Source organism: Crotalus tigris, unplaced genomic scaffold (genome assembly GCF_016545835.1).
Source record: "Crotalus tigris isolate CLP2741 ecotype Arizona unplaced genomic scaffold, ASM1654583v1 scf7180000024434.1680833, whole genome shotgun sequence".
Taxonomy (NCBI): Eukaryota; Metazoa; Chordata; class Lepidosauria; order Squamata; family Viperidae; genus Crotalus; species Crotalus tigris.
The window spans coordinates 707,993-734,296 of NW_024100602.1; the positions used below are offsets into that span (position 1 = coordinate 707,993).

The 26,304-nt window shown below is 37.6% G+C and overlaps 1 protein-coding gene across 2 annotated transcripts; it reads left to right on the forward strand.

The window, feature by feature from the left end:
• The first annotated feature begins 1,838 nt into the window (after positions 1-1,838).
• On the forward strand, positions 1,839-26,304 carry ARHGAP19 (Rho GTPase activating protein 19). Of its 2 annotated transcripts, none has more exons than XM_039331114.1 (12): positions 1,839-1,928; positions 9,117-9,382; positions 12,476-12,556; positions 13,336-13,545; positions 14,378-14,604; positions 14,780-14,866; positions 17,000-17,065; positions 18,895-19,086; positions 19,770-19,865; positions 20,705-20,815; positions 22,885-22,953; positions 23,202-26,304. In XM_039331114.1, exons 1-12 carry the CDS (start codon positions 1,852-1,854, stop codon positions 23,220-23,222), a joined length of 1,503 nt encoding a protein of 500 aa, XP_039187048.1. In that variant the 5' UTR covers positions 1,839-1,851; the 3' UTR covers positions 23,223-26,304. The 2 variants fall into 2 exon arrangements, with proteins under 2 accessions (XP_039187048.1, XP_039187050.1); XM_039331116.1 differs by lacking the exon at positions 1,839-1,928 and adding an exon at positions 7,404-7,461.

The following is a 26,304-nucleotide window of genomic DNA, read 5'->3' on the forward strand; positions in this document are numbered from 1 at the left end:
AAAATGGAATGTTCAATGGTTTTCTTAAGCTGTTTTAAAAAAAGATGCAAAGTGAAATAATGTGAACATGGTACTAAATTGCTGCCCAGTTTAAAATTTACTTCTCATTGAGAATTACTTCTGGCCTCACTAAAGAACTGGAAACATAACCCATATTTTTTCTCAAAATATTTTCATTTTTTCTCTAAAAAATTAAAACTTATGAAATTTTCCTAATATATTATTTTTCAATAATGTGAAATGTTTAAGATGTGGAAAATGGTCTAGAAATAATTTTGTAAAAGGCAAATATGGTACTCAAAGCTTCAGTTTACAGAGTCCCTGAAAATTATCAAAATCAAAATAGAAGCTGCTAAGTGATAGAATTCCAAATAATGACAAGCTGGGCAAATCAACGCCAAACATGTTCTGCTTTATTCTGAAAAGTACTGCTTTCTGTAGGTATTTTTGAGATATTGGTGGAAAAATCTAGAATATATAGTTTTCTTTGTTTTACTACAGAGTTGATTTCTTTTTGTTTTTTGTCCACATACCTCCAAAGCAGGTAAGTTACATCCTTGGGGTTCAACAGTTTGTAATTCCATTTAAAAAAATTAAAACATTTTATTAAATACATTATTAGTTTATAATTGCTTAAACAAAATATACTTTTCAATTTTATATACTAACTATACTTTAATACAACAACCAATAATAAATAATACATTTTATAAATTAACAATGCATTTGATAGAGAAGTATTAAACTGTACATATTTAATTTTTCTACGTTTTCATTTTCACCTTTCAATTTTTCTTGTCCCTTTATAATTTCTAAAAAGGTTACATTTCTAATTATTCAAACACTATACTATAAAACTCATGTTTTTATTAAAACAGAAGCCATACTTCTAATTTTCACAGTTCATTTTCCTACAATGTCATAATTTTTGCATTGTACACTTTGTCAAAATAAAGTTCAATATGGTATATTAAAATCTAATCTGCATAATTTTTCTGCCACATTGTTTACATTGTTTTAAACTTTCAGCTGGATCTGCAGGTCTTTCATTCTTTATGTAGTATGTTCTGCAGATTGAAATACAATCTGTGCTATTTTAAATTTAAAGCACTGAATTAACCAGCCAGCCAGTTGATTTATGTTGTTGTTACTTCATTTCCATTCTATATAAAATTGTCAATTTCTTTGCATGAATTATTTATTCATTCTGTTTGCACTGCCAAATCTATAAAGACTCATTGCAGGTGAATGATAAAATTCATGGTTTATGATAAAAGTTATGAAATCAGTAATTTCATACAGTAAAATATATACTAACCAGTAGACAAAATTATGTAAGTAAAATAACAAAAGCCCAGAAAATCAATTAAGTTTATTTATTTAGTCTTAAGTAACTTCTGAAATGTTAAAAGGGATGGCGCAATCCTTAATTTCAACTGGACATTGCTCCATAACTTTTGTAATGGTTTGTGGGCAATCCAAGTCCTATAATCTTAACTTTGGGGATAGGGTGCTCCTATATCCCAAATATTTCTAGTGACCTAAATGCAGCATATAAGGCTTGCACGTGAGTCCTTTCATCGCAGATGTCCACCTCTTATTAAAAATGCAACAGCCACTTCTATCGATTCTGACCATAGGGACTATAGACGTCGCCTCAAAACTACAAATCCCAAGTAACTTAGCGCAATACAGTTCCTTGCTTCTCCTTTCTTATCGGTTTTCCTATTGGTCCGCGAGAAATCATTAAGCTGTTGCCACGTTCGAACAAACCAATGGCTGCATGAAGAAAAGGTGGGGGAAACAGGCTGCTCTGGTAATAGCCAATTGACTTTTGCGATTGAATGGCCTATGGGAAAGCAAAGCGGCAGATATGAAATGGCGACGGAACTGACTGGGAGAAAAGGTGCAGCTGGGCAAACGTATAGGTAAGACAAAGCGCGCCCATCGGAGATAACGCGGCCTCCTGGAAAGGGCTGGGGGCACTGAAATGCATAAAGAAAGCGGTTTGGTAGCGTTTGATGTAGGAGTACGGTAGAAAAGATGTTGTGAGTCGAGTTTCGAATGGACGAATAGACATGGCCTCCGTGGTTGTTTTAGTGGTGAATTAAAGCAGCAGTATATTTTCTACTTAGTCCCTTCCACACGTCACTATATTTCAGAAATAAACTAGATAAGTTGTGTGAAAGAAGCGCTAGGTGTGATCCCTGGGGTCTTCAGCTAAGAATAAACTTTAAACAGAGAACTACTGCTAGTCAATATCTGTGGCTGTACCAGTAGTACTATAGGCTAAAATGCATATGACTAGCTTATGGCTCAGTGTGTGTCATGAGCCCACCCAGTATGTTAAATAATTACACTCCTATTTCATTAGAATACTATATGATTTTATTCCCCCCTCTCCATAAACTAGATTAGCTGTGGTTGCACACTCCACTACAGCACATGTTACCCTATTATACTGTTTGAACCAAGATGATGTGTTAGTTTACTTGTGTTATGGAAATTCAGCACACAGATAAATTGGTAAATTGTCATTTGGTTAACCATGGATTGATAAGATGTGTAACGTTAGCTAGTTTTTCTCAAGAAAATGGGATTAGATGATTTGCCAATGCAATTTCTTATAAAACAACTTCCTGTGTGGCAGTTGAATTATAATACTAACATATATAGCTGTTTTATAACTATGCTGCTTCCCTGAGAGTAGGTCCATCATTTTTTAATACACAAATTTGCTGCATCAAAGAGGGCAGGGAAGAAGATGGAAGTATTTCCTTCCATTGTCTTGATCACCCTTCCTAGCCAGTTGCCCACAAAATATGATACATAAACTTTAATCTCAGCCAATATAGTGCTTGAGTATAATAATCATATATTAATAGGACATAAGTGGAGAAAACTATTTTGGTACCCAAAGAGGAAAATAGCTAGGGACCATGAGTTTGAAATAATCTTGGGTGACCACTAGATTGGGGATTTGGAGAGAAAGATTCTGAGGGGGTTCAAGATCAGATAGAATTATAGTTCTAGCAGACTAAATACAAAATGTAGGTATAATGATGAAATTGGACTAAAATGTCAAAATAGTGCTGTTACAAGAAACATATTTAGATGATAGTTTTATTTGAGCAGCTTGAAAACCTCTCAATTAAAATAATAAAGCAAAAATAAAGGTATGGGTTGGTCTATATTTAGTTATAAGACTCATTTTTGTATTTCATTAACCATGGCCTAAAAACGCCCTAGTGTCATAGCCATTTTTTAAAAGACATATTCTTGTGACTATCTTGATTTTATTATCACCTTATAGTTTGTTGTTTATTCATGTCAGAAGCATCACAATTAAAATAAGGATACTATATGACATAAAATATAAAATACAAGATTAAAATATGTACAAATTAAACAGATCTTGTCAAGAAACTGGCAACATTAATTGCATTCTTTCACGCTGCCATGAGGTCCTCAACTGTACACTGATCGGGACACAAAGGGCAAGGATGTGTTGTCTGCATGTCACCACAATAAAAACAGAAGCCACAGGATAGCCGCATTTGTTCAGAGTGTCTCTGGATCTTGTTGTACCCATGTGCTGTCTATTCAATACTTTCCATACTTCCCAGCTTTCATCAGATCCAGGTGCCAGTTTCTCTGTTGATTCCATCCAGTGTTGGTTCTTTGTAGCTTTCCGTAGATCATTCTGCTTTCAAATTCTTCTAAGTCTTCCATCGACCTAAGGAAGCTTTTCCTGGATTTTAGTCTCTGCTGAGTTGGTTGTAGGGCATAGAGAGTCTAGAGATATTGGCAATTTGAGTCTTTCTCTGTATGCTGCTTCTTCTCTGCGAACAGCAGGCAGAAGAGCAGGCAGGGCAATGCCAGCTGGGTGGTAGATCTTATGTAGAGAATGAGTGCTGTTAACATATTTGGGTGTCTCTGGGCAACAGTTTATAGCTGGCTAATCCTTTCAATCCAGAAGCATTAGAAGTGTAGTGCTCATTTCCCCCTGTGACACTATCGCTTTATTGTGGAGGCAGCTTATAGTCATCTTCAGCTATTCCAGCATAAAAGTGGCATTTTCTCTCTCCTTGCAAAGAATAATAATACTAATAGTAAAGTTGGAAGGGACCTTGGAGGTCATCTAGTCCAACCCCCTGCTCAGGCAGGAAACCCTACACCATTTCGGACAAATGGCTGTCCAGTCTCTTCTTAAAAACTTCCAGTGTTGGAGCATTTACTGCTTCTGGAGGCAGGCTGTTCCACTGATTAATTGTTCTCACTGTCAGGAAGTTTCTCCTTAGTTCTAGGTTGCTTCTCTCCTTGATTAGTTTCCACCCGTTGCTTCTTGTCCTGCCTTCAGGTGCTTTGGAAAAATAGCTTAATTCCCTCTTCTTTATGGCAGCCCCTGAGATATTGGAATACTGCTATCATGTCCCCCCTTGTCCTTCTCTTCGTTAAACTAGACATACCCAATTCTAGCAACCGTTCCTTATATGTTTTAGCCTCCAGTCCCCTAATCATCTTTGTTGCTCTTCTCTGTACTCTTTCTAGAGTCTCAACATCTTTTTTACATTGTGGTGACCAAAACTGGATACAGTATTCCAAGTGTGGCCTTACCAAGGCATTGTAGAGTGGTATTAATACTTCACTGATCTTGATTCTATCCCTCTGTTAATGCAGCCTAGCACTGGGTTGGCCTTTTTGGCAGCTGCAGCACACTGCTGGCTCATATTTAGGTGATTGTCTACTAGGACTCCGAGGTCCCTCTCGCAAGTACAAGTAAAGTACAAGTTCCTCTCACAAGTAAATACAAGTACAAGCTGTAAGACTACATTTATGATAATTCATGCTTCAGTTGCTTTCCAGATGGATTACTATACTTTAGGATTGCCCTTGAAGAGTATTTGGAAGCTGCAACTGATCCAGAATACAGCAGTATAGGCATTTTTGGACACTTTGTGATAAATACATATGACATGTCTGTTTGGGGGGCTGCACTGGCTCCCAGTGATATTCTTGGTGCATTTCAAGGTGGTATTGGCTATCATCTATAAATACTTACATGGCATTGGGTCACGATACTTGCAGGATCATCTGTCACCTATCGTTTCTGCTCAGCTTATCAGAACTGGCAGGGTTGGCATAGTCCAGGTCTCTTCTGTTAGGAAATGTCATCTTCTGGGTCCTGTGAATTGTGTCTTCTCTCTCCCAGTTTTCCATATGGAACAGCATCCTGCCAGAGATCAGGATGGCCCTAAACCTTAGTAAGGCATTAAAGACCTGGATACTCTCCCAGGCTCTGGGACCAGGCAGTTAAACCAGCCTATAGAGCAGAGGTCCCCAACCATTTGGGCACCAGGGACTGGTTCCGTGGAGAAAGGTTTTTCCATGGACTGGAGGGTGCGTGGTTTTGTGTGCTGCCTTCATCCTGCAGATGGGGCTTTGCTTGTTTGTGCGGGCAGTTGCTGACATGCCACGGCCCGGTACTGGTCCACAGACTAGAAGTTGGGAACCCCTGCTATAGAGTACATTACAAGTCTTTGTGGGCTACTTTTCAAAACACATTTTGCATTCTTTCAAAAGTGTGCTAAATACATTTTAAACAGTTCTATGAAGTAAAATTATATTTAGCTTGTGATGAAAGTTAGCCCAGAGAAGAAATATTAAAAAGGGCAGAAAAATATATTTTTCCTCAAAAGGACTTTTTAAAACCAAACCTGGCCCCAAATCTATCTCTCTGCCCCAAGCAAGAGCTAGGCCCATACAAATGTAAATGTAAAACCATCAGAAAGTTGAAGCCAGAGCAATCAAGAAGACAAAGGAGAAGATCTGCATACCCCACCCAAACTCTAGGAGTCAGCCCCATCACCTGGGAAGCAGGATATGATAATAGAATTAAACCACAGATATCAAGGTCTAGACAAACACTCAGAAACAGCCTCAAGGTTCATGCCACAGGAACAGGAAACTATTCCAAACAAAAGGCTAGGGGGGGTATAAAACCTACTGCCCATGTGCTCAATCTCGCTCTCTGTTCTTTTCTCCTCTCCTCCTCCCCTGAAGAACCATCTTTCTGCAATAAACTGTAACCTTCTTCCCAAAGCAATCGCCATGTTTGCTTATTTATTCCCGGCTTGGATGAACCAGGATGAAGACTTTACTTCTAACACTTGTATAAAATTATAAATTGTAAGGTAATGGGAATGGCTGATGTCATCTGATACTTAGCCTCCCTTTGAAAGCACCAATGGAAAATGCTCCATAAAATCAGAACAAAGTTTGCCTGCTCCTTAGCATTATCCTGTGTTAAGGAAAATAATTGGTTATAGCTTGCTCCATAAATTATTAGACATTTAGATATGAAGCCAATCCAATCTGGCTTTTGTTCATTTGTCCTTGAACTTGGTTTCCTTTTTCTATTTGATAGGATCTCATATCCATGGGGCCATTCTCTTCTTGATAACTTGAGCAAATCTTTAGCTTACTAATTCTTTAGTCAAATATGTCTATGAAAGCAGATATACAGTTGTCTATCTTTCTCCGGTTTCCCATTTCTTTCTTTTTAGTATGCAAATGGGAATGGGCAGCTCACATTCTTCCTTACCTTTGGATAGTGTGTGACTGAATTGTTTGAAAAGAGTTCAGACTTTCATTAGTGTCATTAATAACCAAGCATATTTTTGTGCGAGGGAGTGTTGCTGATAAAATGACCTTTCAAAATTACAAAGCCTAGTAATGTTTAGCACAGAATTCAGTAAAGAGTTAGGGGCTGCTCATACTGTGAGACTGTTCACCATAAAACAGGAATGGGAACGTGAGTATAAAAGCAGACAGCAATACTCCACAATACAGCTTATTATATATGATTGACGTTTTCAAACAACAAAACATACTCTGAAGATTAATTAGGATGAAGACATATTAGACGTAAAGGAAAGAGGAGAAAATTTACAGCTCAATTTTATGCATCAAGAAAAATTAGAAATCAGAAGGGAATATTTTTAAAGGAAAACCTCTTATAAGATTTGGCTTCATAAACTAGATATCAAATGAGGAAGTCATGAAAGAAGATTTTAAAAGAGAAGATAAAACCAGTGGAATACATATAAATCTTGGGTTAAGTATTAATAAATCTCGTCTTAAACTTTGGGAGCTTAATACTAGATTCTCCCTGAATAAATTGGACAATTGAAATGGTAAGCTCTTCAAGGATGGGGTCTACTCTCTACTACTCCTTAATGTAAAGCACCAAGTTGGTTGATCTGAGTTCTGCTCTGACATTAATGAAAGTTGATTATTTGTGAGAAGAGGGCCAACAAATGAGTCTTTGTCTTGTTTATTGTGTGTGGAATTTGCATAGGCTGTGTTGGAGCAGGCAGTTCTATTTCTGAAAACAAGGAATGAGTTCTTCTCATTACATCTCTGCTTCCCAATGCCGCGCCAGAAACTTTCAGCACTTGTGTAAGAGATTTGTCTTTCTTATTATTTCAGAAATGGTTGCTTTGAGGGTTCCTGGAAATTAAGAACTGAAATAGGCAGGTATATACTAGCTATTAACTATGCCTTGAAAATTGGTTAGGGATTCTTTAAACTCTAGAACATAGGGATGAGAGTTTGAATATGTGACACAGATGTTATGCAGACTTAGCAGTTTCATTGGGGCAAGACATCACATTGGTCTTCCTTAGAAGGGGATGTTAGGTCCATGATTAGCTTATAAGTCATATTTAAGTTGTCCTGCTTGACTTGCATATGTTAAAAGTGTAATGGAGACAAGTATGAGGTCAATCAACATTCATCCCCAGCTGCTTGAACTGAAGGGCTCCATCTTGTTTTCAGCTTGTTAAGCATATCAAATGGCAGGGTTTCTTATGAAGCAGTGCTGGAATTAGATTATTCTTGGCAGCTTACTCGCTCAGGGATGAAGAGAACTGTTCTTTTCTGTGGCTTACTGCTTTTGGAGTGATTTTGCCAACTTCTCTGCGCAGATTTATTAGCCACTTCAACCCTAGGCTGGAACTGCAAAAAAATATCTATTGCAATTTTCCACAGTAGCAAATATAGTCTATCTAGGGTAGTTCTAAATAATTTTGATAAAAATATTCCACTATGTTGGACTACTGGAATTCTCAAAAAAAGGATAAATTCAATCGACAGTTTTTTCTGCATGCATTGTGTATTTCAGAAACTCATTATTTTTTATATAGCATATAACTTAACAAATGACACATAACTTTCCACTAAGAAAAGAACTGTATTATATTTCTACTGCATGCTTCCCTAATGTTCCACCCAGTAAGAGCAGAAAATATTTGATATTTACAGAATGATATACTTACAGTACGTACCTTTGATGTAACTTCCATGCTAACTCTGTTCTGAATAATTTCCAAACGTTCTTACTGTTTTAGAATATTATTCTTGTTAAAAAATGTTTCTATGGATATATTAGAAAAGATTGTTAAAAGCTGATTGAATGAATTAAATCTTACATTTAATGTTCTCTATATCAGGGGTCCCCAACCTCTGAGCCGTAGCCAATTTGCAACCGGGCCACGTGAGCGGCAGGCCGGCACACACACAAGTGCAGCTTGAATTGCACAAGTGGCAGGCTAGCACGCTGCACAAGTAGAGCTACATTCACATGCATGCCGGCATGCTGGTCACGCAAGTCGAGCTGCATGTGTGGATGTGTGCGCTGGCCTGCTGCTCATGTGGCCCAGTTCCTCTCTCCCCCCCAACAAGCCGGGCCACCAAGCCACAAAGGTTGGGGACTGCTGCTCTATATCAATTAATTTGTATAAACTATAATTGCCCAAAGTCGGTCAATTATACAGTTTGTTGTTTCACTTGACAGGAGAATGTGTATTTCTTTGGGATAGTGTAACATGCAAATTACTGTTCTGTAGTTTCTCTCTTATGCAGCCAGCATGATCAGTATTCTGATATGTTGCGATATTGCAGAAATGGGTAAAATGGAATCCTTAAAAGATTATGTAAAAACATTATCTCTACAATTTAAACCCATTTTACCTTAACTACCAGCATGGCTAAAGATTATTCCTATATTGTATATGCATGTCTCTCATGAAGTAATGCATGACTGTTTTCCACAGTGATGCCATTTGCAGTTTTGTTATCTGCAATGAGTCTTCCTTTCAGCGGCATCAGATCATCTTTAATCCAGACTTCTTTGTGGAGAAGCTGAGACATGAGAAACCTGAGGCATTCACAGAACTTGTGGTCAGCAACATTACCCGATTGATTGACTTGCCTGGAGCAGAACTTGCTCAACTGATGGGTGAGGAAGAGCCCCAGTTGCCTGGTGGGCCTAGCATTTCCTCAGGTTTTTTCCGGTCCTTGATGTCTCTTAAACGCAAAGGTAAGCATGATGTGTTTGCTAGTGCTTTCTGTTGGCTTTCAATGATAAAGTGATATCTTGGACCCTTATAACTGACAGGGTCTCCAAAGAAATTGATATTATTATTATTACAATCGAGTCAGGAGCGCCAAATTGCTTCCGGGTTGAAGGATTGAATGGTGACTTCACCGTTGTCCGGGGGACGCCAGATGGGGGATCCTTCCACATCCTGGTTAAATTGCCCACCAAAGTGATACCCCTTTATCTACCTGCAGTTTCTTACCTTCGAACTGCTGGGTTGGCAAGAGCTGGAATGTGTGACTGGAGCTCACCCCATCCCATGGCAGCAACTGGGTCTTGAACACAAGTTGATCATCAGCCCAGTGGCCTAACCTTGTGGGCTACCGCGCTCAAAGAAATTGATAAAATAATATCTCCCCAAAGATTCATACATTCATACTCTGACCTTATTTAAATGAGTCCCTAAAACTGGCTCTTCTGTTACAGTAAAACCCATAACTTTATTAACAAACTTCCAAAGTAAAAATTAGAAGAGCAGCATTACAAATATATCTATTACAATCAACCCTTAGTTTTCCCTATGGAAATTAAAGAATAGTAATGTTTCTTTTTAATAACAGATGACACAATTGGGGAAAAAAATAAGTCAGTATTGAAGGTGTTTCTAGGAGTAAAGTCATCCTGTTCCTTATGTTTTTAGAACAGGAGAACTCTAGTTCAGTGATACAACAGCTCTTTTAAGTATATAAAAGTTCAAAGAAGATAATATTAGACTAGATGGACAAAATTACATCCAACAGCTATCTAATACTTTCTGTTATAGGTAGGCATATTCATTCTACCTGCTATCCCATCACGCGGCTTAAGAATCTTGGATGTTTCTTGGGTTACTAGGTTTGGAAAAATGTCCAGATCTCAGAGTGAAGTTGTAAAACATTTTTGGCAAGGTAGCATTCTATGTCTTTGGAGCTGACCACTAATTACTAACTTCTTATACTGTTTCTTATATCTTCTTTTTGGTATAGTAAAGAAATGTTTCTGTCAGTCTAGAACAGCGTTTCTCAACGTTTGTGTGACGGCGACCCCCGTCACATGAACGTGCTGCGCATGCGTGGTGCCGCCCCATGCGCGGCGCCGCCCCCATGCGCAGCGCCCATGCGCGGCCCCATGCGCGGCACGCATGCACGGCGGCGGCCACATGCGCGGCGGGGGCCCCTGAGGGGGGGAAATGGCGGATCGCATTGTTTGGCGACCCCCGTAAAATGGTCGATCGACCCCAAATGGGGTCGCGACCCGTAGGTTGAGAACCGCTGGTCTAGAAAATGAGTTCTGCATTCTTTTCCTGAATTCTTATCCTGTCTTATATTTTGCTATGTTTATGGAATCACATTGTAATCTAATTAGACTTCATTCCAAACTGAATTCAAATATGCAACAGTATCCTCTCTCAGTGTAATTAGAAGTTCCATTCTTTTCTCTCCCATAGTATAATGACAAAGACACATTTAAGAATTGACATTTTAGATTGCTTAAGTGATGTTTAAGTAGTCACAATATTACAAATACTAACTAGAAAAATCTTGGTTTAGTTTTACATTGCAATAGTCATTTCTTGGACTAAACTACTTCACTATTAAAGCTATTAAAGACCATCTAGTAAGTGGTATAAAATGCAATAGCCTACTTACTGGCAATTTTACCAGTATTATATTATCCCTGTGTTTCTTACCAACCACTGGTTACGGACAGGTTTTGGGCTCTAATTCAGAGTACTGATTTTGATGGACACCAAGCCATAAAGTGCTTTATAAGTACCTACAGGACTACTTTCTGCTATTTTTATCAGCCTGCCTGATACGTTCTGGCTTGGATAAGCTTTGATCATGCTCCACTTTCTTGAAGAAAAGGGGAATGGAGGCCTGGAACTGCAGTTTGTTTGTTGTCGTTTTGGTCTTGTAGAATAGATTTCCCTGAGAAATAAGATTTGTTCCTTCCCTTTTATTGTTCCAGAAGTGATTGAAAGAAGAAGTTTTCTGATTAAAGAGCTTGTTATTGCTATGTTTATCTCAAAAAACATTTTTATCAGGAGTTGAACTCAAGTGGGGTATATGTATACTGTATGTAGTTTCAGCAGGTGGCAGCACCTGCCCAACCTTGTCTAGAATCCAAGCTAAGTAGTTAAGACTGAGTCAGTACTCAGAGGATCAGAAGAAGATGAAAGCCAGCTAGGAAGTTGAAAAACATCCGAAAAAGTGGAGTGAGAACCGTTCCATAGTGATGCCAAGGAAATTGCATATGTCTGTGAAATCATCAGACGTTTCTGTAGATTGGAAGATGGCAGTACAAAGTTATTTTCTTGTCACTGAACATGCAGAAGCTTTTGGGGTAATAAACTTTGTGGACCATTTCAAATAACCTAGAGGAAGTATTGGAGTGGTGGGGGTGGTGAAAATGATACAGATTAAAATTCACATCTGGGTAACCAAAGTATTATTCCTAGCTATGATGCCTTTAGCAGATGACTAAGAATCAAGACCTGCCCCAAAGTAAGCAAGATAGCATTTTCCAAGTACAGTGCAATTTCAATTAGTTAAAATATTGAAAGATGATCTAGTACTGGAAAGCATCTCCCGTATACAGATGCAATATTTCTATGAATCCCAGATGCTATGAACTAATGTTCTGTATATCAGTACCCAGAAATACCAAATATTAGAAGTTGAATGTTAGATTAGATAGATGTTTATCTTAATTAGAAAAAAATATCTTGCTGATATTCCTTAATAAAGTACACAATATGAATACTACAATGTGAACAAGTCCCAGGCATAAATATAGATAAAAAGTATCTATTTTGTGACACAATTTCCTTTATAGAAAACAAACAGTATCTCTTTCCAATCTGATGCCTTTTGCACTAATAATAAGAGTAAGGTTTTATTTATTTTTTGAAAGTGGATACTGAATGAACATATATTCTGGCCCAAGTTTTACTTCTGACGTTTTGGCATAGTGAAGAAATCAATCAGAGTTTCAATAAAACAGTTAATATTCTCTTTGATCATATAATTTGTTGCTTTTTTTAATTTATAGAGAAAGGAGTGGTATTTGGAACACCATTGACTGAAGAAGGCATTGCTCAAATATCTCAACTCATTGAGTATTTGCATAAAAGTAAGTAATTTTGGAGGTCTTTCTATCTTTCTTAAGTTAGCAATTGTGGAATAATCTGAGGCACAAATTTGATTCATAAAAGCTTTCTACATATGCTTCTAGATCTGAACATTTTCATCTCTCCTTCTGAAAATAGTTTCTATTTTATGTTTCTTTTGTTCTGACAAACTAATAGTCATAACTAAAAAAGAACACAATCTGAAAATAAATTTAAATAATCATTCTGTGATATAACATGAGAACGTATGGGCTCAGCCACAAAAATGTTTATAAATGAGATATGACAAAAGTATATTAAAGGTAAATGAATAAAACTATAATTCTGCATTAGCTAATAACAAGTTGGAGGGAGTAAATATTTAAAAACAGCTTTTCATAATTTTCAGGACTGCTTCTTTCAAGTGCCATTGGAATAATAGGATTCAAGTGAACTCCACCCAAATGTTTGCACTCAAGAAAGAGTGCATTAGTCATTAAATTAGACTTTTAAAAAAATCCCTTCATTGCATTCCATAGTTTCTATTGTTCTTGGTAATCTTGAACCCCCAAAAGATAACCAGATTACTTCTATTTGCTTTTGTGCAATTCATTGACTCTTCTATTAGGGCTCTGAAGAGATTTAAAAAGAAGAAGAAAGATGTAAATAGGGCCATCATATCTTGGACTGCAAAAAAAATCAGACAATCACTAGATCTAGATCAAGATCTAGATTCAAAATTAAGAATAGTAGCAGTTACTGTATTTGGCATATGTTTAATACCCCTCCCATCATGGTGCAGATCTGCGGACAGAAGGCTTGTTCCGAGTGCCAGGAAACAGTACCAGGCAACAGAACCTGAAAGAAGCTTTGAATAGCGGAACAGAAATTGACCTGGATTCAGGCGAGTTTCATTCCAATGATGTGGCCACTTTGTTGAAGATGTTCCTGGGAGAATTACCAGAGCCTTTGCTGACTCACAAACATTTCCATGCACACCTTAAAATTTCAGGTAATCAACATTAACTAGACAATTTTATCAAGTATGTATTTTTTCCTGCAGGCACCCTGGAAAGAGATCCATCTTTCAAAATATCTATTTTTCTAATTCATCTGGTGGTTGGAGGTGCAGTGGCTCGGTGGCTTAATGACGCTGGAAATGGTCTCAACTCCAGCGGTTCGAGCCCAAGCACTGCATGGCAGGGTGAGCTCCTGTCACTCGCCTCAGCTTCTGTCCATCTAACAGTTTGAAAGCATGTTCTATGCAGATAGATATAGAGATAGATAGATAGATAGATAGATAGATAGATAGATAGATAGATAGACAGACAGATAGACAGATAGATAGATAGATATCACTTTGGTGGGGAGACAAGCTGGTGCTCTGTGCAGGCAGGCAGATTCCTGATGGCTGGGAACCTTTCTGGTTGCAGCACACGTCTGCGGGGCAGCTCCAGGAAGGAAAAGGGCAATCAGTAACACAGCAGGAAGAACCGCTTGTCTTTCACTCTGGTGCGAAGCCTCCTGGGGCACACCTTGGGAAGCGTGCAAGCATCCTATAACAGGGCTGGTACTTTGGTGAGCCAAACTACTACTCTGCAATATGATTGTGGTTTTCTAACCACAACACCATATGCTAATCTGGTGCTTTAAAAAGTTTGGAGACCCTGATATTTCCCAGTTCAAACCAATGGCAAGGATATTTAAATATGTTTTGGGGATTTTTAAAAGAGTAATCAGAAATTGAAAATAAATAGTTTTAAGAACTGGATAGAATTCCTGAGGCTGAGATTTCTTTTAGCCAGCGATGCTTAACAGATATTTTCCTGATTCCTGGATTATAGACCTGATGCAGTTTGATGACAAGGGCAACAAGACCATTATTCCAGATAAAGAGCGTCAAATTGAAGCACTGCAATTGCTCTTCTTGATCTTACCAGCTGCCAATCGCAATCTGCTCAAATTGCTATTGGATCTGCTCTATCAAACAGCCAAGAAACAGGATAGGAACAAGATGTCAGCACATAACCTTGCTCTTATGTTTTCACCTCATATTTTGTGGCCCCGAAATGTAAGTATTTTGTTTCATATAAAAGTGAAAGGGGGAGCGTGGGGGAGATGGTCAGGCTAGGAAGGATGGATTTGCCCAATAGTTTGACTGCTGGAATTCGCTATTAAAATAAGATTTCCTCTGTCTATGATTTTGCAACTCACTTAACCTGTTCTCATTCTTCATCTGTTGTTAGGTGACTGCCAGCGATCTGCAGGAAAACATTAACAAACTGAATAATGGAATGGCTTTCATGATCAAGCACTCACAAAAACTCTTCAAAGTAAGATCACATAGAGGCAGGAACTAATCTCCAACTCTGTTGCCTAATTGTCCAAGGGCATTACACATTGGGCGAAAGTGTGGCTATGAACAAACTGTGAGATACTCTGCTTTTTTGGAGGTGCTGCTTTGGAGGTGTTACTTGTTTCTGTTGCTGAGCTCTCTAGCATTTATATATTTTTACAAAATTATCTTTCACATGTGGAAATTTAAAAAAATATTTTCTACACGTGAATGCAGGATATACAGTAGGTAATATTCATTGTTGTTAAGGGTTTTTGATGGACCTAAACTCTGTATTTACTAAGCAGTCCTGTTATGCCTCTTTCTTATCAGTTATTGATTTGGTTATTAGGCCTTTAAAGACTTTTCTGTTTTGGGGGGGGGGATGATATATGATGTCTTTAGTTAGGCTAAAGTTTCCTAGGAAACTTATTTATTAAACAGCATCTGGCTGTATACAATACATACGGTAGTACACCACAGATCTGAACTCTTTGAGAAATGGGCCTTTTAATATTATATGCTTAAAAGTGGAAAGGCTTGACACTAGCCACCAGAGAGGAATAGCAGTGAAGACAATGGAACTTGAAGTGATAGTTAAATTAAGCTTTTGATTAGAAAAAAATGGATTCTGGGCTTTGGCATGGACATTTATGGCTGACTGGAAACCCTTATAGATTTTTTGCATAAAATGAAAAATGCATTTATGATTTGAGGTTTTGATGATTAAAAGAAACTGAATAGAATAAAGTTTGCTGTAAAAAGGATTGCTACAAAAAGGATTAGAAACTTTTTTCTATTTCTTTCTGTTCTTTTTTCCTGCACTTTTTGCCATCTTTCCTTCCTTCCTTCCTTCCTTCCTTCCTTCCTTCCTTCCTTCCTTCCTTCCTTCCTTCCTTCCTTCCTTCCTTCCTCTTTCTTTCTTTCTTTCTTTCTTTCTTTCTTTCTTTCTTTCTTTCTTTCTTTCTTTCTTTCTTTCTTTCTTTCTTATGTTTACACTTTATTACAGATAGTCCTTGACTTAACAACCATTTAAGACCATTTGAAGTTACAATAGTGTTGAAAGTGACTTACAACCAATCCTTGCACTTAATAACTATTGCAGCGTGCCCACAATTCATGTGCTTGGCAATCAGCATATATTTACAATGGCTGTGGCATCCTGAGGCCACATAATTGCTATTTATGATCTTCTCAAGGGACTTCCAACAAGCAAAATCAATGGGAAAGTCCAATCCAGTTAACAAATGCATGTTTCATTTAATGACTATGGCAAAAAAAATCATAAAATCAGGCACGACTCGGCTAATGATTAGATCACTAGCAACAGAAGTTCTGATCCCCATATAGTTTGTGTTAGTTTTAATGTTCTTTGTAAAGTTTTCAATAGAAATGTAATTAAAAATATTAGTTTTCTATCCATGAAGTAAGGATGGGCAACATTTTCCAGATTTATCTGTAAGTTATATTTGCTGCAAAGGAATTGGATGTTAGCATCCCTACTTTATGGGTAGAAAGTATTGCTTTATGAGGGGAAAATGAAAATTGTCACTTTTTGTGTGCAATTGTCCACATACAGTCATTAAAATCACCTTCATTTCTCATTTTCCCCTTCACTTTGCAGAAGTTTTATTTTGAGAAAAAAAAACCCTCCATTTACTTCTAAAACCAATGGCAGCAGGCTGATATGGCAGTGTGAAGGATGAAGAAAATATTAATTGTAACTGCCAACCATTCCTTAAAATTGGTAACCCCACATAACATTTCTGGTTATGAAAAATTAAGTTCTGATTTGTAAGTAGGAAGAAAAGTCACTTTTTTCTAAGCCCAGTTGCTATACTAGGGGAAATAAAGTGAAGGAGAAAAGGTTGGAGATGAGATCCAAAGGCTCATGCGTTGTGTGTGACTTACAGGCCACAGAATCCCTTTCTTGATCATATTGGAATTATGTCAAACCGAAACTGCTCTTTGTGAAGAACTAATTGGAGCCATCTCTGATATCTCTTTCAAGGAGCAAGATAATCAGCAGGATCCTTGGAAATCTCTAGTCAGTTCCTATGTGTCTCTTTGAATATCAAGAACATTTTGATTCATCTTTGCCTGTCTTTTTTTTTTTCATTTTCACTGTAAGGCTCCAGTATATATCCGGGAATATGCCAGGCTACATTACTTGGATTCCAGAACTCATGCCTCAAAGGTACGTAGTTGTCATCTTTTATGGAAGGAAGAATAGAACTTTGATCACAGACTTCTTCATGATAACACGAAATACTGAGAATGGAGTCTTGTGGAGATCCATGTTTGGAGAAAACGGAAATGGCAGAATTAAATTTTAGATTTAGCATTTAGCTCATTACACAGGTACTCCTCAACTTACAACAGTTCATCTAGTGCAGTGATTCTCAACCTTTCTAATGCCATGACCCCATAATACAGTTCCCCATGTTGTGGTGACCCCCAAGTGGGTGTGGCCACCAATAAGAGGGAGTAGAACAGCTAGGGAAAAGGGAAAAAAATGGCGGACAGCATGGTTTGGTGACCCCCGTGAAATGGTCATTCGACCCCAAATGGGGTCCCGACCCACAGGTTGAGAACCACTGATCTAGTGACTGTTCAAAGGTACAACAGCACTAAAAAAAGTGACTTGTGACCGTTTTTCACAGTTACAACCTTTGCAGCATCCCCATGATCATGTGATCTAAATTCAGATGCTTGGCAGCTGGTTCATATTTATGACTGTTACTGTGTCCCAAGATCACGTGATCACTTTTTGTGACCTTCTGACAAGGAAAGTCTAGGGGAACCCAGATTCACTTAACAACTGAGTTATTAACTTATCAATTGCAGTCATTCACTTAACAAGTGAAGCAACGGGCATTTCCCCTGGACCGCATCCGGAGCGAGAAGATAGGAAGAAGGGGAGAAGCAAGTAGGAAGGTTGAGGAGAAGGGGGAGAGGGGGAGAGTGAGGAAGAAGAGGGAAAGAGGGAAGTAGGTTAGAGGGTGGATGCGGTTTGGGGGGAAATGGGTGAGCAATACTGAAAGTTGTGTGTATCAATTTATTTTATTTTTTATCTGAAGTATTTTTAGGAATGTAATGTATTGCAAAATGGAAAATAAAAATTTTTTACAAAAAAAAAAACACAAGTGAAGCAAGAAAAGTCGAAAAATGGGGCAAAACTCACTTAACAGAAACGTTGGGCTCAATTGTGGTTGTAAGTTGAGAACTATCTGTATACTCCTACAAAATATGATATGATGGGTGATCTTTTTTTAATCCCAAAGCTGTCTGGTGCTAGATTAAAAATGAGAGATCCAATATACACATGACAGCTATCAGCCACCTACTGATGTATGTATATATGACAGCCTAGACAACCTTTCTGGATTTGAGCCAATTTGGTGTAATGATTAAGGTGCTTCACTAGAAACCAGGATAGCATGTATTGTATTATCCAGCCATGGAGGCCGGCTGGATGATTTTGGGCCAGTCATAAGTCCTCAGCGCAACCAACCTCGTAAATCATTGTGAGAAAATAGGAGGAGGAAGCATTATGTACAGTGCCTGGAGTTGTACAAAATAAAGACAAAATATAAATCTAATAAATATATTTGGATTTCAGACCTTGGCCTAAATAAACAATGGCAGCTCTATGATAGGTGTGCTGGAGTTACGGGGTGAGTGAGGGATGGCCATATGCTGAAAACCATTCTGGAGATTTTGGAATAACAAATATATTCCCCATTCATGAGCTGGGAAAAAGGTTCTGGAAAATTGCACAACTTTTTATTCAACTATCAACCAAATGAGTCCATTTTACAGAATTTGGTTACAATGCACAATATTTGAACAGAGGAGAAAGGAGGATCAGGCCCCAGACGGGACAGGCAGATATTGTTCTATTACTGAATCTAAGGTTCGAATTGGAAATATTCTCATGGAAGATTTTCACTGGAATATTAACCAGCTTTATAGAATCAAGCTAGTTAGAGCCAACAGCCTAATGGCCTGCTTGAATTTCCAAAGGATGACCTGGATTTGCCAATGCCCCAGAATTTCAAAGACTTTCAGCTTCTGAAATTCAAGAAGCGAGGGCTCTTAGATCCTTCTGCCCACTTGGAAGACACACAGCACCATACAGAAGAAGCACTGAAAGAGCTTTTCTGCCATGTTCATAATATGCCAGACTCCGCCAAGAAAAAGAAGCTTATTCAGCAGGTATGATTATTTTTGATATTGGTATTTAGACTATGGCTCATCTCACAAAATAAAAATAATGGTAACGCACCATGTCATGAAAGAGCAAATGCAACAGACTGCTCCCAGGAAAGAGAGAGTGCCATAAAAACAGTTTTACAATAATATAGGTATAGGCCAGGGGTAGGTAACCTTGGCTCTTTTATGACCCGTGGACTTCAACTCCCAGAATTCCTGAGTCAGCATGGCTGGCTCAGGAATTCTGGGAGTTGAAGTCCACGGGTCATAAAAGAGCCAAAGTTGCCTACCCCTGGTATAGGCTATATTGTATGGTGGTTCCAAATAACAAAGATCACAGCTTTATTAAAAGACCTGAAGGCATCTAATACTGTATCAGATTGATCCTATAGGATGAGTTTCCTAAGAAAGGCATTTTACAGCAACTTTACATCCATGCAGAAAGCTATCTGGCAGTTATTTATCTTAGTCCCCTTGGCAGCAGACTTCAGAAGGAATATTTCAGGCTCAAGGTAATGTGTGGGAAAAAGCAATCTTTAGATATCTCTGTCTCCATGAGAGAGATTAAAGCATGGGAACCTTTGTAAAAGATTTTGGGGCAAAAAGGCATGAGTGGAAAGTAGAACTGGGCTTTGGCATGGACATCATCGTGGAATGAACTGTGCTATTAGGCTTTGTTCTTCTAGTTTCAGAAGCATCCTGAAGCCCTTACTCCTCAGACAGCTATATCCACACAGATTCAGAAACGTGCCCGAACTCGTTCCTTCAGCGGCCTAATCAAGGTAAAATCCATTCTACTGTCACCAAAATGTTCTGATGTAAAGGAAGGCATTGCATGAGATGTGTCTTGGTTACCTTAGATCAGGGGTTCCCAACCAGGAGTGCAAGACGATATTCCAGGGAGTGTGAAAACTTGGGATTTCAAAACTGTAGTGTGTTTGCATAATTCGTTGCCATTGTTTCAAACTTTTGTAAGGGGTGTGAGACTATATCAGAAGTGTTCTAGGGGCGCGGGGTATACAAAAGGTCGGGAGCCGCTGCCTTAGATAATGGGTGTCCAACATTATGGAGCTTTCTTGGCCCATATTGAGCGAAGAGGAATTATCTTGGGCTGCATATAATATATAATCCAGTCAATGTATATAAAGAACAAACTTCCTTTAAAAGTTTACAAATTTGGGGGGCTACGTTACTAGCTATCCAAGATTGCATGCACAGCTTGTGGGGCACAGCTTGGACACGCCTGCCTTAGATGCTGCTGCATTAAGGGCACTTAAGAAAGTTGAAAATATTTTCTTCCATCTCATTTTATTATGTCTTCTTTTCCCGTGTCTTCCACTTCTTCATCAGAAGTAATAGGACTTTATTTTAATAAATTTTCCGTGGTGTAGAGAGGCAGTATAAGACCTTTCATCTTCTTGCACAAAGGAATCCTATTGCTTGACCAAATGTGGGATCCAGAGTCAAAACATCTCTGCAGAAAATATAGGGAAAAACTCACTGAAGTTTTACCCAGAGAAACTTACCTCCCATTATGCTGGAAATTTCCATGAATAAATATTGTTCCATTACTTTCCTGCTCCCTATCACAATTCAAAATAATTTTCTTTTCCAAATGCAGCGTAAAGTGCTGGGAAGTCAAGTGATTTTAGACAAAAAGAAAAACGATATTGTTACAGAACCTGCAGGCACTCAGGATTCAAAGCATGGCAGCAAGGAGAATATCAGCATGGTAAGGTTTGCTGGAAGAAGGATCTCCTATATTAACCCATGGAATCTATTTGGCAAGAGGAAATTTGTTTAAAAGAACTGTGTATAGGAAGTCCTCATTTAGTAACCACAATTGAGATTGACAACTCAGTCACTAAGCAAAACAGCAACTGTGCTCATGAACGTGCGTCAGCTTTTCTTTGTTTTACAAATCTGTAAAAGTCATAAATGTGATGATTAGTTACCAAGTTACTTTTTCATCCCAGTTGTAACTGAATGGCTGCTAAATGACGCAGTTGCTAGATGAGGATTTCTGTGTATGGCATATGATCTTACTAACATCTCCTATCTTGTGTATCTACATTATTCTGTTTCCTTAATTTATCCTGAGAATGAGAGTCTAGAATGAGTACTATTTTTTAGAAGTCTTATTGGCATAAATAAATTATACACCAACTAATCCTGTACTTTAGTTATACAGGGGCTGGAAGTGCACCCATAAAATAGCTTCCATATCCAAATTGTACTCAGCCAATACTGGAGGAGAAAATGTAGCAGAAAGGAAAGGAAAGAATATCAGTAGCCCTCATTTAACGACCATAACTGGGATTGGCAATTCCATTGCTATGTGACACAGTGTGACTTCACATGAGCACAGCATACTTATGGCCTCACTTGCACTATAGTAGTTAAATAAATCATCTGTAGTCATTAAGTGAGACATCACATGAGCACTATTTGCAATTTTCCTGCCATTAACTCTGCTTGTTGTAAGCTGGCTGTGAAAAACCCCAATCTTACAATGGTTGTAAGTGTGAGAATCAATCATAAAGTTATTTTTTTCAGTGTTTTGTAACTTTGCTAAACAAGATAGTTGTTAAGTGAGGATAAGTTGCAAGCACATTTCAAAAAGGAAGATATGTATAATATTGCAGTGCTCCAAATGGATAAGTCTAATAGTACAAATAAAAAATCACCTATGTTCTGATATTGCCCAAGCAGCTCTGTTGGAATGTGCTTGAGATCTTGAATATCCTAGTCTGAGAATTCAATCAATTTTTCCTTGACAGCCCATGGGCTCAGACAAAAAGCAACAACTTCTAACTCCTATTGTACATTGAGAGGCTCATCAGAAGAAAAACAGTAATTGAGCCCAGTTAACATCAAGCTGTCTTGAAATGTCTGATCCTAAGACTAGCTGAAACAGTTTTACGCTGTGCCATAGTGGGAAAAATAAATGCAATCCACCGAATTCCATCAAACAATAACAAAAAGTGGCGTATTTGTAGTTTTAAACTGAATAACATGAATTATGGTACAAGAATTTCCAAGTTCTTTAGTTGACCATAGAGCAATTTTAAGGGAATTTTTGTACATCAGATGTGATGTTATATCTATGGATTAAAGAGATAATAATAATGCTTCAACTATGGTGCCTCCAATGGGAATTGTCCAATTGCTTTGTATTTGAGGCATTTCACCAGCATATCAGTCCTCCTAGTAATATATCTGGTGTCTTACCAACATTATACAGCTGTTCCTTAATTATGTAGCTCATCATTTAATGGATGAACATTAAATTCATCTGCCCTCTTCTGCTCTGCCCTCCTGAATTCTTTTTTTTTTCTCCTCTTGTAGTTAAGAGTGTTTTCCCCATTCCTAAATTGTTAGATTTTAAACTTTTATATTATTTTATTAATATATTTGGAATTAGGTATTTTCCTCACAATAAAACAGCCTTGGTCAACTCCTAGAGTTATTGGCCAATACCGAAGTTTTCAGCTATGGTTTAATGTACCTTAAGGCGCAAGTTTGGGGTTTGGGGGATGCTAGAGTAAACTTCATTGGACTTCCTGAGAGGACAAAATTTCCCAGCTTATTGGATTGATATGATCATGATTTGTTGTGTAAAGCAATGCAACAGCTAAATCAATGCAAAGAACTGCTTTGCAACCAAGGGAACTAATAAATTGATTAAATAAGTTAATTTAAATTAAGGTCAGGATAATTGAGGAGACTTTAAAACTGTTTTAGTTTTAGAGGTGATAGTGAAGTTCGAAGAGTCTCAGTTTGCATCTTGTTTAATTGCAGATACCTGCTTCTTCTCCAGCAATTAACATGATACGAGCTAAGCTGAAATCTCTTGAACATAGGAAAGAGGTGAGAGTTTTAATATGTAAAGGAGTTGTATGCACACTCATATTTATAATAAGTATCTTGGATAGATTGATCTCCTGTAATTGCATGTGAACTTGTCCCATACAACTAAAAAATGTATATGCATTAGTGCCCCAGGTGTATTTACAATAGGAAGTAAAAGCTAACTCATAAGGGTGTTTTTATTATGTGTGTCTGTGGTCCTTTGAAGCATGGGACAGATCTGTTAATTTTTTTTTCTTCTGATTTAGGATGCCTCTAAAAATACTTGATTTCATGGAACTTCAAGAGTATTGAAGTTGAGCTGATGGTGTATATGCCCAAAGAAAATTGCAAGCCTTTGAATAATACCTGTTCACTCCAAGCTGTGAGCTAAGTGTCAGGACTCCTAGGTGCCTCTAACTTCACTTGCTGGAGCTTACAGCTATGTGCCTTCCAGAATAACAAGTCTTTCTCTTTCATAAGGACATTTCTGTCTGTCCATATGTTGATGCACTGGATGATATTTGTAGTGTTGCCTCTCTTTATTGTTGTTACGTAGTAGTATTATTGTTGTTACCAACTGTTCACTATTTTGACAACTGTTGGAGACTTGGTTTGCATCCTCCACCTATGCTCATGTTTACTGGTGAAGCTTGTTTTTAGCAGGGCTGTGGTTTTTTTTAATAATCTGGCAGTTCCCATTAGCATCCACCATAGTTAATTCTTATTTGCAGCTACGTTCCTCTTGTGACCTTTGGAAATGGCAATTCTGTGGGAGATAGTTAAATGTAATACTCCTCTTCCAATCCTGGAAGACCAGAATTGGAAAAGGAGTCTTACATTTAACTATCTCCCACAGGTTGCTGGGGCCACTCTCACACCAATTTTTCAATCCCTGAGCTATCTTCTCCACAAAAATGTGGAGAAATTGTGCTGTGCACAATCTCCAGAAAGTGCCTCACTAACAAAATATAACAGGTCTCTTGATTTGAATTCTACTCAGTGTTCTGAATCAGTTATATCTTTCTCCTTTCACAGGACTAGTGACTCTATTGCTAAATGTACTTGTCCCGAGAGTGCCATTCTTATTTTCTCCTCAGTGCTGAGAAAACATTTTGGATGAAGCTCCCCAGCACCACCATTATATCTCAATTGTTTGCAATCCAGGCTCTGACTCACATTTTTCAGGCAGGGCCAAGGAGCTGACAGTTTAATGACTAACAATCTACTGGAAGAATACTAAAAGGCAGAAGAGCTTGTTAATGTGGAAGGCAGCTGACTTGCTCACTGGGAAGGCGGGGAGGCTGTCAAATTACTAAAAGAAATGTTTCCTTTTTCTTTTGTCAATAACAGACAAACACATGTGGGAGGAGGATGCACTGATACAGCAGTGCTGCTGTTTGAGTAAAAAAAATATATAAAAGACTACAGCAATATTGCAGCTGCTTGAAACTGCTAAGTTTCTCCCTGCTCTTGAAGAATCAGGAATCAGCACTAAGCTAGATGAACACTTTTGCCATCTTACCAGAAAACACATTGCTGTCAGAAAGCTTTGTAACATGACTTTCATTACCCCCCCCCCCCCAAAGAAAAGCATATGTGTTGTCTTTTGTTTCATGCTGAGGTTTTATTTTGTTTTTAAATTTCAGTAAGTTATTTTTTCCCAAAAAGTGAAGCGGTATGCAACAAAGTCTGGTTTGATTTTTAGGATTGGGTGTCTAGTTGGGTTCCTTAAATATAAGGACTGATATTTTCTCTTTTAAAGGGGTAGGCTTCTAAATCTGATATATACCAGGTTTTCTCTAGCAGGCTAAAAATACAATACCCACAAATCTACTTGTCAGTAATTTGAGCCAAACAATAAAATGGTTGCTAACATTGTGAGTTCATAGTTAAGGCTGAAATTACGCAAAAACAACTGAAACATTAGAGAGGAACTCTCTTTAAGTTCTCATTCTTACCTTAACTTGGTCATGTTTTACTACACTGAGAAGAATCTGACAAAAAGATATCAAAAAATCCGTCCAAATCTTGAAAGCAAAGTTTTCTTGTGCACCATGGACAAATCACTCTCATATTTTATGTAATACCAAGCCATTATTTGGTATTTGTATTCTTATACTTAACTATAATCTTTCTTATGCGCTCTTTGCAAATGAGTGATTACATTGTGGCAAACCATTTTTTTTTAATTATTTGCTATTCAGACTGGCAAAGTCTAGTTGGTATCTTCTCCTCCATATCAGAATTGCAAACTCTTGGAGGGAAAAATGCAAACTATACCTCATTAGTTCAGATATAACTGTAAAGTGTAGTCCTGTACAAGCCATGAAATAACTAAGCGTGCTGTGCAGGAGGAGAAAGTGAATGTGCAGTTTATTAGTGATATGTGAACTGCTCTGTCACATGCAAGGAATTCACTGTTTGACACTGCCCGAAAAAGCATTGCCTAAATGCTTAAAATATTAAGCTCATTTGTAATTCAGATCTTTAATCTTAGAATGGGCAATTCTAGAACATAGCTAGAATAATTGCCTCCAAGAACTGTTACATTTTATTCTAAACTTCATCTGTGCTATGGAGAACTTTTCACTTACCAATGCAATGCAATATTGTAAATAATACTTTTTTTAATGTTGCCCTATCTGTTAATGTGAAATTTCTACATTAAATAATTCTTCGCGTTGGACCCTTGTTAACAAATTTCTCCATTTTTGTGTCTTCAGTTTTGGTTTGGTTTGTAACACCAAATGGGGGGTTTATAACACATAAACATTGACTTTTTAAAGGTTATGCTTCTGGAACTGAATTTCCAAACAGAAAATTTCTAATTATTAAAAGCCGTTGTTTTTCCAGTGTAAAGTATGTGCAACTGAACATTCGGCTTTCAAGAAAGATATATTCTAATGGAAGATAATATCCGTAATTCAGATTTGAACTGTGGAATTCTTGGTGTTCTGTAAGCTTGATTGTTTGTAAATATTTAATTACCTAACTAGGTAAAATCAGTGCCACTCAGAGAGCATCTGAGAGCAACTATTGGATTGTATATTACCTTATTTGTGGATAGATGTGTGTCAAATTGTATTATAGATTGCATTCATGTTCTTGAAAATGACCTGTCTCAAATGAATTTCATCTTATGTTAAAAAAATCTGATTTAATCAATTTCAGGTTAAAAATTGTTAATTTGCTCAGAAAAAAGGTGCAGTGCATATGCCTCAGAAATATGTCTCAACTTTTTTTCTTGTATTATCCTGATCTAAATAAAATAAAGTATTTTTTTTTACAAATGGTGAGGTGAGAGGAAGAGAATAATATAGATTCCATCAATCTTTAATTCCAATTAGAATGGTCAGTATACCATTCCAG

What these genes read in the sequence shown, in the direction of transcription:
- ARHGAP19 (XM_039331114.1), top strand. Translation starts at nt 1,852, where the DNA reads ATGGGAAAGCAAAGCGGCAGATATGAAATGGCGACGGAACTGACTGGG. An exon ending in ATATTTTGTGGCCCCGAAAT is followed by an intron (nt 14,605 to 14,779) that starts GTAAGTATTTTG and finishes ATCTGTTGTTAG; the next exon opens with GTGACTGCCAGCGATCTGCA. An exon ending in CCTTCAGCGGCCTAATCAAG is followed by an intron (nt 19,866 to 20,704) that starts GTAAAATCCATT and finishes TTCCAAATGCAG; the next exon opens with CGTAAAGTGCTGGGAAGTCA.